Source organism: Amia ocellicauda, chromosome 9 (genome assembly GCF_036373705.1).
Source record: "Amia ocellicauda isolate fAmiCal2 chromosome 9, fAmiCal2.hap1, whole genome shotgun sequence".
Taxonomy (NCBI): Eukaryota; Metazoa; Chordata; class Actinopteri; order Amiiformes; family Amiidae; genus Amia; species Amia ocellicauda.
Genome location: NC_089858.1, coordinates 17,020,482 through 17,034,783, shown reverse-complemented (window position 1 = coordinate 17,034,783; position 14,302 = coordinate 17,020,482). Strand labels below are relative to the sequence as shown.

General features: G+C 50.5%; 1 protein-coding gene across 1 annotated transcript; it reads left to right on the top strand.

The window, feature by feature from the left end:
* The first annotated feature begins 1,409 nt into the window (after window positions 1-1,409).
* Window positions 1,410-14,062, top strand: LOC136758814 (stimulated by retinoic acid gene 6 protein-like). The gene is made up of 9 exons (XM_066713498.1): window positions 1,410-1,944; window positions 10,181-10,370; window positions 11,010-11,070; window positions 11,365-11,462; window positions 11,664-11,806; window positions 12,423-12,543; window positions 13,091-13,136; window positions 13,686-13,817; window positions 13,977-14,062. The coding sequence occupies exons 1-9, from the start codon at window positions 1,923-1,925 to the stop codon at window positions 14,049-14,051; spliced, it is 888 nt and encodes a 295-aa protein (XP_066569595.1). The 5' UTR covers window positions 1,410-1,922; the 3' UTR covers window positions 14,052-14,062.
* The last annotated feature ends 240 nt before the right edge of the window (window positions 14,063-14,302 follow it).

Below are 14,302 nucleotides of genomic sequence, written 5' to 3'. Positions count from 1 at the left end.
AGAATCATGTTTTAACTGGTGCCCAAGTCTGCAGTAAAAGATGACAAGCATGCAATATCCAGCAGTTGGGGGGGGTGTTGGCTTTGCACACAACAGCTGGGCAGCATGTCGAGCCCTGGAGTGGGTCAGCCTACTGCATGATGGGAGACCCAGACCTGTGTCCAGCTGCATAATAAATCACCTGTAGAATCAACTGACTTCAGTATTAAAAAGCAGCTTTTCTCTTATATAATGCAGTGGCCCCACTGTGTTGAGGTGCGCTGTGCCACACCCTCCTACTCAAGTGACTTTTAAGGACAAAAAAGAGGGGGGATTTCACTGATTTATTTTGCCACGATTTTAAAATATGGTGGATGATGTATGATCTTTCGTTATTCATATTGTGAAATTGCCACTTATTTAAAATAGGATTGGCCTGTGATCCAAATATATGTTGAAGATATATGGTAGAAATAAAACACACAAACATAAGAGGGGTGAAGTTAGAGGTTACCTCATGGTTGTACAAAGGGCAAACACCCCCGAGAGAAATGATTATTCCGGACCTCCTGCGCATGTCGCAGTATTCAAATAAAAACATGCATAAAGTCTCTACAGAAACTAATATACTACCACGATTTCGTTTGTGTTTTTAACTCGGGAAACAACATGTGTAAATAATGTGGTTTTAAGGGGATTTTGTATCCCAGATAGTTTGTCGCGGAACAGATCTGTACTGTGACCAGTTAACCAGTTACAACGACTGTCTTACAAAGCAACAATACAAGTGTATTACCCTGTGCTATCCCTGAGCTGTCTGGCAAGAGGAATCCGCGGCGGCATGTCGTCACACCTGCGTCCTACCGTCATCTATAACTGTGACGCCACAATGGGGGGCGACCATGGACCCGGAGCGTTTAATGAGATCAGAGGGCCGCTGACACCTGTCTGTACCGGGGATCCCGAATCACCTACAGTCGAAGTGGGGACACACGGACGGGAGGGTCGCCGTTTTGTTTAACACACACACATACACAGGCCAGTGTCCACTTCGTACGGTATACGTGTGACACGCATTGGGTATAGCCACTGTCAAGGCACACCTCAAACCATAAAGATTGGAGAAGGTTGTTTTATGCGAAGATAGGGAAACACGGTAGGCCCTCTCTCCAGGACCTCAACAAGAACAAAGACATCCCAATGATGGCAGTGTTTATGTAGATACGTGTGAAACAGCCCAGTCCTTGGGGTGATCTATATTTAAGTACTGTACACATTATTTCGGTCTCTGACTGAGTGTTTCAGTAAACTGGTGTATACAGCGAGAGTAAAAGTGAAATTAGATCCGGTGGTGGTTATGTATTTATTTATTCATCAGGAACCTTGGTGTTCGGTATTGGATACGGGAGACGATTGGGTGCATTTCAAATGGAGATACAAGTTTCCATGCACGCCTGGTCTGCCGGGCTCATGGCGTGCCTGCTTCTGCGAAAGTAAATGTGACGCCCCCTGCTTTCACTGATAAGGGAGACTACCGGACCCAGTTACTGAACTGCAGCCTCAGCCACACACAGTCCCGGGGGGAGCCCAGCACCGCACCGCACCGCAGCGCAGCGCCCGGTGAGAGCTGCTCTGTGCACCGCCGCAGACCCCGCCGGGCGCGGAGAGGAGAAGGGGGTTGCTCGTAGTGGCAGTGGGGTTGGGGGTCCTGCACAGCTGCACTAGGTAATGGGGTGTTTTCATTAAAGGAGGTGGGGTTGAACTCTGGCCCCCCACAACCCCCCTCTCCGGTTCACCCACTAGCTCGCTCTTCATCCCCCTCCTCATCCTTTCATCCCATCCTCCCAGCCCACCTCGGTGTCTCTTAGCAACCCCGGGAGCTCGGCAGGGGGCTGGAGGGAGAGCAGGACCTGAAAGCGCTCAATGAAGACCCGCCGGGCAGCATGAAACGGCAATACTTCCATGGTAACCCTGCTTTTTTATGTATGTGTCTATTTGTGTATGTATTTCCCAAGCAAGCAGACCGGTCGGGATCATGGTTTTAAAAGCTCCGCAAAAAATACAACTATTGCTTCGCATTCTTAGCAGCTCCAGCCAACAACGAAACACATCAGTCAACACCCTCCACCCCCAGCACCCCACACACACACACCTCCTCTCTGTGCCACATCCTACCCACGCTCCCCTTTATTAATTACTACAGAGATTAATATTCAGCAGTCGTTCCATTGCTTAACATCCACGTAGGAATGTATTAATCAGATGCAGCCCCTACCTCAGATGTTGCGATGAGTGCTCTCTGGCCAAACTATGAAAACAAATGAACCTTGTTTTGTTTTTCCTCTTCAAAATCAGTGCAGTGTCCCTTTGGAGAAATAATCCGTCCGTCTCTTTGCATTTATTTTATTGATACAAAGGAGCAGATGTGTACCAGTCAGATCAGATTACACATGTCTTGCACAGTGTGATATATATATATATATATATAGATATACATACATAAATATGTATGCAGTACACTAGTAGATGGATAGATATGTTTCTCCAGCGCCCGAGTCTGGTGTTGTGGCAGAAGATAGAGACGGTACAGTCCGGCACACGTTCATTAAAATTCAGCAGAGAGAGGATGTGCGCTCCGGTCCTCTCCGCGCTGCGCGTCCAGATGCTCTGATCTCTCCCTCCCTCCCTCCCTCCCCGTCTTTCTTCCTCTCTCTCTCCACCTCTTCGGATCCGGATCTGCGCTCTCCCCTCGGCCCCTGGCGGAGTCAGATCGCTCGCTCCTCGTCTACGTCTCAGCCCCTGTCCCTGCCCAGTCTCCGACGTTTATGGCAGCCCCCTTAAACCGGAGACCCCCACATACCACCAACCCGTAGCAGGGGCTACTTGGGTATTGTAGTCCTCTTCATGGCAGCTCCCCCGGTGCCGACGAGCGAGAAAGCTACACCGCACAGGAAGCATTCCGGCTCAGCTCGGAAGGTGATGCTGGGGATTTTAGGGGATTGTAGTTCAGGACAGACCCTTTAACGCGCAGTGTGAAGCGCACAGTGTTCCTACAGGACCCAGCATGCAGCAGGATCGACGCACTGGAGTGGGGGGCTCCCATCTTCTGTGTGTCCCTCAGTGACGAAAATAAGGACCGCAGATCAGCCCCATACATCTGGAGATTCAACATCTGGCCTGTGATGCACGTCTCGGAGAGGGGGCATAATTCGTTTAACAGAAAATATTAATAACCCAGACCGGGGGGAGTGTACACACAAGTCCCTATATGTTATAAGCATCTTATTCTGAACCAATGACAAACATCCTTTCAGGTTATAATTTACAAAACAAAAAAAGAACAATTGCATAATAATATTCATAATAATAATGCCCAATCACCTGAAATGTTAAAATAATTATGTATTATAATAAATAATAATGTGCTATTATTATTATTATTATTATTATTATTATTATTATTATTATTATTTATTTTATTATTATTAATCATCACATTTTAAAATATGCTATAGTTTCCCAGGGCTTAATTGGCACTATGAAAACTATATGAATTGCAGCATGTAGTCAAGAGCTGCTTTTGACTCTCCTCGCCTCCCTTGTGTGGCTTCGGGCTGGCGAGGTGTAGGGCACTGCCAGGCAAGCTGCTCTTCAGGAATACTATTTTATTGTATTTAGTATTTTTCATTTTACATGAATAAAAACAATTCAATTTTTTTAATACTCATGATTAAAATCTTTAAAAAATCAATCCTTAAAATCACTTAAAATTTTTTAAAATCTTTGTGATTTTTAACAAACAATAAAACAATTAACTTCAAAATAAACGTGCCCAAAACAACAAAACAAACGTGATAAAAGCAAAAACTGCTCACCAACATAAAAGTCAAATACATTGAAAATAACTGAAAATGCATTGGACAAAATAAAGAAACAATTAAAAAGGTAAAAATAAAAAACAAACAAAAAAGGTCCAATGCATTTAAAATTAAATCCATAACAGTCAATGTATTTGACAAAAGAATATAACAAAACCAAACCATAAAAACCCTAAACAATGTGGTTTAAAAGCAACTAAATCTTTAAAAACAATTAAGATTCATTTTTAAAATCTTTTTTTTAAAAAACAATCATCCATAAAATCTTTAAAAGATCTTGGACTCGGGCTCCAGCAGGGGGAACTGACCGTCCCCGGAGGTGGGTCCCATCATGGGATCCTGAGCTCCCCCAGATCTTGTATGTGCCAGTTCTTGTAGGCTTCCTCCTTGCCCCTCTGATGGACCTCCAGATTGACATAGTCTCTTACGAACACCATGCCCCTCCGCGCGATGACGATCGGGTCCAGCTCCTGCTTGTTGAACAGACAGATGTTCCGTCCCTCCCACAGTGCCTGCTTCACTGCGCAGACGACACGCCACCAGCACCTCAGGGTGGATGATGATATTCCCCTGGCCGGACCGTACAGGATCTGCTGGGCGGTCGCCCGCGCAGGAACGGCAAACCTGTGGAGGAACGGAGAAAACAGGAGCCAGACCCTGTGGGCGGAGGGGCACTCACTAAAGATGTGAGCCTCCGTCTCCTTCCCCAGGCAACCCTTATAGGGGCAGGTGTCATAAGGAGCTATGCCCCTTCTGTGCATGAACACTCAGGTGGGGAGACACTGATTCACAGCCATCCAGGAGACATCTTTCTGCGTATTCGTGAGGCAAACGTGCGTAGCGTTAGCCCAGATAAACCGGCAGGTTTCGGGAGGGAAATCTTCTATCCGGCTGGTCTCCTGGGTAGATCTCATCTGGCTACAGATGGTCTTATAATCCCAGGAGGCCAGCACGACTTTATGGAGGCCTACTTCGAGCGCAAAGGCTCGGAGCGCCCTGTAGAACGGCGGGGGATCCCACGAGTGCGGCCTGGTGTTATCCATGGCGCAGAGGCCGAATGGTCTCAGGCTGCTGGCAAAATAAAAGCGGTTCATTAAACTCACTTTCTTGCCAGCAGCCTGGATGTTCTTGACCACATAGGCCAGCCCCTGCGCCTTTATCAGCCGCACAACGTCCGGGACCCCCCTGCCTCCATCCAGGGTACCCTTCACCATCTGCACTCTTTTCAGCCTCTCCATTTTGCTCCCCCAGACAAACCGAAATATAATTCAGGTCACTAATTTTGCGATGACCTTGTCTGGGGGGAAGATCATTCCTACGTAGAGGAGTATCGGGAAGAGGATGGCCTTTACGACCAGCACCTTACCAGCCATCGTCAAGGTCCTTGTGCTCCAGCCGTGGATCTTCCTTTGGACCTTCGCTATGGCCTCCTCCCAGCTCCGGGTGCCCGTGTTGGTCCCGTCGATCGTGATCCCCAGAACCTTGATAGACGGCTTCACAGGGAACACGGTCGGCGGGCCCCGGCCGACAGGCCATGCCCTGGAGAGGTAGACCTCGCTCTTGGCCTTGTTCACAGCGGCCCCCGTCGCCCTGCAGAAGCCGTCCAGCAGTTCCTCGACCCTGGCCACGGACGGAGAGTCCGTGCAAACCACGGCCACGTCGTCCATATAGGCCAGGGCCTTCAGTTGCTCTCCGCTGGAGATGGAAACCTGTCACCCGGACGTCCCGGCGGATCGCCTGCATGAACAGCTCCAAGCAGAGGACGTACAGCAGGGCCGACAGGGGACAACCCTGCCGGACCCCCGACCTGACCGGAAATGGTTCGGTCAGGTGGCGGTTCACAAGGACCCTGCTGCTTAGGCCGCTGTAGATGATCTTAACCCACTTCCTCAGGCCAAGAGCGAGACCCATCCTCTCCATGACGAGCTGCAGGTATTCGTGGCCCACTCTGTCGAAGGCTTTCTCCTGGTCCAAGCTGATTAGGACCAGGGGAAGCCCTCTCTCGTTCGAGTAGGCCACGACATCCCTGAGCAGCATGGCGTTGTCGGCCGCCGATCTCCCCCGGGCACCACAGACCTGGTCGGGACCCACGACTTGAGGGAGTGGCCGCTGCAGCCGGAGCGTCAGTGCTTTGGCCAGTATCTTGTAGTCGGTGCACAGGAGGCTGACTGGCCGCCAGTTCCTCAGATCTTTTTGGTCTCCCTTCTTGTGAAGAAGGGAGAGGATACTCTTCTTCATAGAAGGGGCCAATCTGCCCTCTCTGTACATCGACCCCAAGACCTGGGCCAGATCTTCTTTAAGCACCTCCCAAAAGATCTTATAGAACTCAGCAGGGATCCCGTCGGGACCCGGTGTCCTTCCAGAGTTAAGACTCTTTATCACCTGGGAGAGTTCAGTGGTGGTGATCTCTGGATCCTCCTCCTCCTCCTCGTCCCCCTCATTGCGGGACTCCAACAGGGACAGAAAGTGATGGATCAGATTTTGATCCACCACCTTCTGATCGTACAACTCCCTGTAGAAATCCCGCACCACTGTCTCAACAGCCTCTCTGCCCTCCACCTCTTGCCCCGAGGAGTTGACCATGGAGGACATTGCAGGCCGCCTCTCCTTCGTTTTCTTGAAGAAGAAGCGGCTGCATTTCTCATCGTCCTCCATGATGTGGACCCTGGAAAGGACCTTGATCTTCTCTTGCTCCTCCCGATAGAGGGCGGAGAGACTCAGTTTGACCCGGGCCACCTCCTCAGCTAGGTCGAAGCCTCTGAGCTGTAAAAGACTCAGGCGCTGGAGGCGGGCGTTTAGATGGGAATATCTCGCCCGCCTCTCACGAGCTTTCCGTTTCCCCAGCTGAATGAAGTAGCCCTTGGTTCTTTTCTTCACCATCTCCCACCACTCTATGGGAGAATCAAAAAGGTCCTTCAGGGTCCTCCACTCCTCGAGGCATCTGCTAAAGGTCTTAATAACACGAGGGTCATCGAGCAGGGAGGTGTTGAGCTTCCAGACCCCAGGCCCCGACTCCCGTGTGCTCGGAATGAGCACCTCTGTCGTCAGGAGCCTGTGGTCTGAAAAGAAGACCGCCTCCGAAGACATGGCGGTCCTCTCCAGTGGCTTACTGAGGAGGACGAGATCTATCCTGGAGAAGGAGGAGCCAGAAGAACTCACCCAGGTGAACAAGGGGACCAGGTCCCGACCTGCGTCGCAGAGTTCAAAGTCCTCCACGAACGCAGCGAGGTCCCTGCTGGATCTATCGTTGCGGGGCTTACTCCGGTCTACATCCCTTAGAGCACAGTTGAAATCACCTGAAATGATAACTGGCAAGGTGCCGATCAGGAGCGGGCGTAGCTGAGGGAGAAAGAGGACTCTCTCTCTCTGGCTGGTGGGGGCATAGACATTGACCAGCCTCAATACAGCCCCCTTGTATTTAAAATTGAGGCCGGCCAGTCTGCCCGCCTCTATAACCTTAAATGTTTTTACTGTTATGAAGGGGTTTTTCAGGAGTACGGCAATCCCGTCCGCTCGGGACACATTGGACCCCGACCAGAAGGATTCTCCTAGGGTCCAAGTGTCCCGGAGATCTTTATATTCTTTTTGGAACGGGATGCCGCACTCCTGCAAACAAATAATGTCCGCCTTCATTCCAGCCAGAGAGTTTAACACATCGGTCCTCTTTTTGACCTCAGCAATGCTCCTCACATTTATTGAAATAATAGTTAATGCCATAATGGCTGTGAGGGCAATTACCCGCTCCGTAACAATCATGTAAAGAAACCTTTCTCTTCCCCACTCCTCTCTTCTCCCTCACCTAGCTTAGCGCTAGCACCCATCATTTCAATCATTTGCCTCACCGCTTGATCCTCTAGGAAGACTATGGGGGGGGCTCGGCTCCCGCCACCCGGTAAGGCTGGCGAAACTCCACTGGGCTCAGGGCTTGTGGTGCTGGAGGTTCTCCCTGGTTCCTTTGTGGCCGAGGCCCGACGAACAGATGGCAGGGCAGAGGCTTTATGTACAACTGGGGAGAAAACTGTGTAGACCCCGCTAGTTGTTCTTTTGACTAATGGTGGGGGAGGGGGTGGTCTCTCTCTTCCCGGCTGTCTGCCGCCGCAGGCCTCCTCCCCCAGCGCCAGTGACCTTGCCATCACGTCCCTGATGTCTTTATGGGAAAGGGCACTGGCGCCGACTCCCGTCTCTTGAGGACCTGCGGCTCTCCCACTACTGCCGGGAGGGCATACCTGACCCCTCCCCTGGGAGAGTCTCAGTTGTGGGGCAGGAGGAATGTTATTTCTAGGGGGCCTCTCATCCACCAGGCTGCCCACTCGGGGCAGTGGAGAAGGCCCACTGCTCTCCTCTCCGGAGTCAGAGTGGGGCGTGTAGAAATTAGAGGGAGAGGTCTCTGCAGCGGGGGAGGAGCCGGCAGGGGGGGGAGAATCTGCAGAGTGGATCCTTTTATTCATCATACCCCCCCTACCCATGCTCCTCTTCTCTGCCCTCCTCCTCTTCCCCGCTACCACTGTCCACTCCCCCTCTGCCTCCACTTCTGACCCAGAGTCAGAGAGGGAGCCTATGAGGCTCCTGAGGATTGTTTCCTCTCTACCCCCATCTTGGGGTATCACCTTTGGAGGAGCCTCCACTTGATTTTCTCTCTCTCCACCACCCCCGAGGGCCCGCGCCCTATTTGCATAAGAGGAGGGGCAATTCCTGAAGAGATGCCCTCCCCCACCGCACAGGTTGCAGGCCCTCTCCTGCTTGCAGGCCCTGGTCAGATGTTCTCCGCCGCAGACCTTGCACTTGACAACAGTGCAGGCTGCGGCTAAATGACCCAGGGCCCCGCAGTTCCTGCATAATTTGGGCATGCCATGGTAGAAGACAAGCCCCCTATTTGCTCCTAATACCACGGTGCTTGGCAGATGGCGTACTCCGCCGATGGCGGCCACTTCCACCTGCAGGCGCACCTGCCACCGCCGAGCACCTGTCCAGACCCCATCCTCATCATTAACTCTCCTGCTTTCAGACAGGATCTCGCAGTGTCTCCTCAGCCATACTTCTACGTCGTACTCTGCCACTGCTTCATTATAGAACTGAATAGTTACTATTTTGATCTCTCTATCTGTCAGGGCGTCGACCACAAAGTCACTCAGGGGCATACTGTCTTTTTTTTCCCTATACAAATTCCAAAAACTCTCCAGCACTTGAGGGTTCTTAAAGCTCACCTCAAACACGTCCCTAGGTCCAGGCAGTTTAACCACGCAGTTCAGCTCAGAAGGGGCAAAGCCCAGGCCCCTCTGCAGCACGGACCTGCTGAACTCCAGCCGGGTGAGGGCCGCGGTCTCGGCTCCAGCCTCACGGCTGAAGCGCACCGCATTATGGCGCCTCACACCGGCGGTTCGCTGGGCCATGCTGCGCTTTCCTACCTGGGAGAAGGGTCGGGAGGCTCTCAATCCGGAGGTCGGGGCAAGTCCACCGTGTTCGCAGTGCCGGAATGGAGGCAGGTGAAGAGGTGTGAGAAGAGGAATACCTGAAAGTAGAGGGATAAGAGGAAGAGATTGAGGGAGGGAAAAGGGGGGGTTCTGTCTGATATATAGGGAGGGGTTGAGATGTAGGCAGCAATGGAGGGATGGGTAGTGAAAAGGTGATGGATGGAGTGAGGGACGGAGGGCCTGAGAGTTCTGATGAAAAGAAGGGATGACAAAGGAGAGCATGAAACAGTGAGGCGCTCTGGCACTTCCTGTTGCAGAATCAGCCCAATAAAAATAACCTGAAGTGTTTTTGTTTATTACCGACTCATTTTTGTGTTGTTTGTCATGTCTGAAGTTTTACATTTAGCGTCTTTGCTTTGACTAGAACTGCTGCGTATGTGTCTTTATCTCCTTTTGATGCAGTGCCTAATATAAAAAGAAATGCCTGCACTTTTTCATTGTTGTTGTTTTTAGAATTTGCATTAAGAGCTGGGGGACAGGTCATTTATCTAGGTGTAGTTTTGTTGTAAGTCATCAGGGATGGCATGTGATGACCCATAACAACAGGACTGAATAACAGGCTTCCTTTAATCCCCTGTAATTGCATGTATTATGGGATTTTTATGCCTGACATACATTGCATTTCAGGGATACACTCAAGCTCATAATGTCTCTGTGTATAGCTCTGCTGTGTGTTGTAAGGGGGCTGCTTAGCACCTTACAACACACATTAGTTTAAAGTTTCGTAACTGACCCCTGAAATGTGAGCGGACTGTTCTTTAAACACTTGCCTTAATCCCCTTAAAACACAAATCGGTGTGTGTGGGGGGGCAGGTGTGGTTGTGACTGTGGTTATGGTTTTTCCCTCTTCAGACTTCAGACAGCGTCACAGCGGAAAGGTGTGGCAGGGCTGGTGTGCACAACAGCGGGTAAAGGCTGCCTCTGTCAGTCGCTTCCTGCAGCCCAGAGCACCCGTCCGCCTCATAGAGAGAGAGGCACCCAGCTACAGCAGGGCTGAGCACCACACTGCACAAGGCATGGCCTGCTGGAGCACCAAGAACACGTAAGTCGGGACTGCAGGGCAACCCGTCTGACTCCACTCTTGCTCTGACTCTCATTCTGACTCTGCTCTGGCCGAGGGCATCTGCTATATACTTGCAAATATATGTGGGGAAAACGATACCCAGGGCAATTCATGCTCTGTGATATCTCTGCTAATAAGTCTTGACTGTGTCTCTGGACTCCCTGGATGAAAGTGAATGGCTTTTGTAGAATTGAAACAGGAAACGTTACTGTTATATTTATTGATTTATTCCAGGAAGCCTTGGCTCTTAATACATTCAAGTACTGGAGTGTTTTGAAGGAGGCAATGGTATCAGGAGCTTCTCTGGACTCTGGGGCTCCTGGAGGATCCTTGCGGCCCCCGTGCTGTAGGAGTTCATGATTGTATCGACTGATTGATTGATTGATCAATTTTGCGATGCGCTCAGCCCTTCTGGGACCAGAAACAAAATAGTTATGGGAGGAACGAGGCAGAATCATAATCATATCCGTGTTTGGCACAGATGAGCTCACCCAAAATGGGCGATTGGGGCCGTGCTCACGCAGGTCAGGTGTGGCAGTAGAATACGAGGATGCTCCGCATGGTTTAGTCTGTGAATACACACATCACATACCGTTTCTCCTTCCTGTTGTTGTGCAGGTCGGCCACACAGGACGAGTGCGCCGACTTCAGGGCCCTGCATTACTGGATGATCCCCGCGGTAGGTCCCCCGCTAAGGTGTGCCTGTATGTGCACTTGATTTAACCTTCAACACATCAGGCTAATTCACTTAATACCTCCTTAAAAAACTCCTTAAAAATCTTCCTTCATCATTTTATTATTTTCATTTAAAGAAAATAATGGGGTGGGGTAGCAGAGCAGGGTAATGTCTATATTGACACTTATTCTTGTCCTGTAAGGTTATTTAAAACTGCAATAAAATATATACGTTACTCAGTTCTGAATGGATGAATGAAGGCATTAAAATGTATATATAAATATATCCTTGCCCTAGGTTGCCATCGCTTTGATTCTGTCCTCCTTCAGGAGACGCGTGAGGTACTATACCTTTGAAGGCAGGTTCCCCCTGGAGGGCAGGTTCGGTCTGCTGGTGTAAGTCAGATTCTCTGCTTTTACAGTTTCATTTATTTATGTATTTACGTGTTTATTTATTCTCAGATGAAATAAGTGTGTGTGTGTGTTATTCTGTCTTGTGTCAGAAATACGCTAACTGACACTAGTTGTCAATTACTCGTCAATTTTCTTTTTTTCTGTACTTGTGCAAACACCTGAATGAGAGCCTCGGTTTTGCAGGCCCATCCAGCTGCTCAGCACCCACAGTAACCGCTGGGCGTTTGCAGTGGCTTTCGGGGCCATCGCCAACGTGGTGCTGGAGAGGATGGTGAGGGTCAAGCAGTTCTCCTGTCTGCACTTTGAGGTGCCTGTCTGGGCCACAGGTGACGTAAACACAACACAGTTGCATTGGCTCAATTCCTCTTTCTGTCTCTTTCTGTCTCTCTCGCTTCTCCCTCACCCTTCCCTCCCCCCTACCCACTTCCTCTGTCTCTCTCCCCATCTCCCTCACTCCCTCTACCCATTTCTCTCTCTCTCTCTCTCTCTCTCGTGTCAGCCGTGGCAGGATGTGTTGTTTTTGAGGCTGGTCATAAGTCTAGTTAATTGTAGCTTCCTAACTGTGCGCCACAAGAGTCTTTCTTTTGCTTCCTCTGCAATGTTGTTCTTGGGCAGTCCAGCTCACACCCCAACCCACCCTCCTCCTTTGTGTGTTTCCATACATTATTGTTGCACATCTTCCCGCACTGAGGACTGCAGGTCTGTGTCTGGTGTTAGTTAGGCTACCGCCCCCCAACCACACCTTTTTCTCTCCATTTAAATCAGGGAGAGGTAAGATGGGAATAGAACTGCATTTACTTGAATCTCAACAAGGGAAATAGGAGATCACCACACAGCTCCTACACTCTGGGAGGAGAGGTGTGTGTGTGTGGGTGGGTGTTGGTCGTGCTGGACTGTGGAGGTTGCAGTGTCTGATTTTTTAATTGTATTGCCCCCCCTCAGTGTTTTTCAAGTTCCTGCTGGCGCTGGAGGTGGCCCTGGTCCACTATCCCATCTTCATCTGCCTCACCACCGAACACAAGCTCGCCGGCTCCCTGCTGGGCTTCAGCTACACCCTGAGCTGGTAAGGGCCCGCTCTCCCAGCGCTGCCTCTCTCACGGCAGCCTCGCGGACACCTTTTGAGGCGCTCTGCTTCCGCACACATGTGTCCCATTGTGTTGGGCCTATATGGTTCCTATGTATATCCTGTGTTTATCCTATGTGTCCCAGGGGTCACAGTGAATGAGCTTGTAACGTCATGTCAACCAAATCTGCCGCATCAGGGCACTGGCCAGTTGATGAGGATGTATGGGGTCAGACGAGCACTGGGAGGTGTGGTTGAGAGTGTGGTTCAAATCTGACCTCGTACACTCACACTGCACCCTCACATTTAAATATAAGTGAATGGAGGTATATAAATTCATGGTTACACGCATGTATAAAATAAAATATGCAAACCTATGTTTAGATTAGCACTTTTTAGATGTTCTGCACAGTGACCCCCAGGAGCTGTGGAAGCACCTCTGTCCACCTCTGTCAAGAAGCCAGTTTGCTTGGAGACCACACGCTGCTCCCCAGCTTGGCCGGTTCCGTGGGTACTGATGCACCATGAGCTGTTTCTTCGTTTGCAGGTTCGTCTATCAAGTCAAGAGCACCGTGGAGCGCCAAGAAGAGACTGTAAGTAATCCGTGAATACAGCAACTGTGTGGGAGTTTGAATGCACTGAGAGTGATGAACATCTCCCTCAGTGAGGCCAGCTCAAAGAAGGGCAGCGTGTCTCCTCCCTGTGGATCAGATTCAAGTAGCTTAAAGCTGATGAAGGTGTGGGTCGTCTTTACCTAATTTTGCAATGTCAGGGATGCTCTGTGAGTCAGTCCTGGTTGCCCCCCCGGGTTGGCAGTCCATTGCGCGATCCTGGATTGTTGATTCTGTAAGGGCTGACAGCAACAGGTGTGGCCGCAGTAAGCCAGGGAGCTCAGACTTACCTGGGCTTCTCTGGGATTGTGTCTGTGAGCAGGGGCCTCCCGTCTCTCAGTGCAGGGTGGAAAAGCTGTATTTTTTAAACTTCCCCCCCTCCAGAGGCAGTAACAAATACACATGAGGACTGGGAAGAAAAAAAACTGTTATGAAACTGTGATAGATGTGTCTTTAGGGATTTAAGATTACCTGGTGCAGCGAGTACAGCCTCTCTCTCTCCCTCTCCCTCCATCTTGGTCTCTCCCTCAGGTCCCCTGGTACGTGTCTCCCCGTGCATTGCCTGTTCCTGCCCTGCTGTGCACTGCGTTTCTCATCCTCTGCTTCCTGTTGATGTTCCTGAAGCAGCTGCGGGGCTACTGCGGGGGCTGGCCACTCCACGAGGTACATACTGTGCTCCCCATACATACCCAGCTGCAACTCTGTCTCTCTTTATGTGAACCTGATTCATGCATCAAAGACAGTGTACCGTATGTGTGTGTCTGCATATGTGTTTGTGTGTGTGAGGGTTCTGGCCTGACCCATGTCCCCCTGGTGTCGCAGGGTCCGGAGCTGGTGGTCGCTGTCCATCACCTTAACTATGTCCGGCGTCTCTTCCAGCCCAGCAGCCCACCGTGAGTGCCCTGCCCATCGCTCATCTCAGGAGCTTTTAACCAGCAGTTAGATGGCACATTTTCATTTATGTTGTTCCTACTATTTGCATTGTGCTGAATCATACTGCCCTTCACTCTCTAGTCTCCCCTTCACCCCAGATGCGGTAACACTATTCAGTAATTTCAGGGAATGCTCCTGGAAGGGGTAAACTAGGCATTTTTGGGGTACCCTCTACTCTACACACACACAAAATGTCACCCATGAAACCACCACCC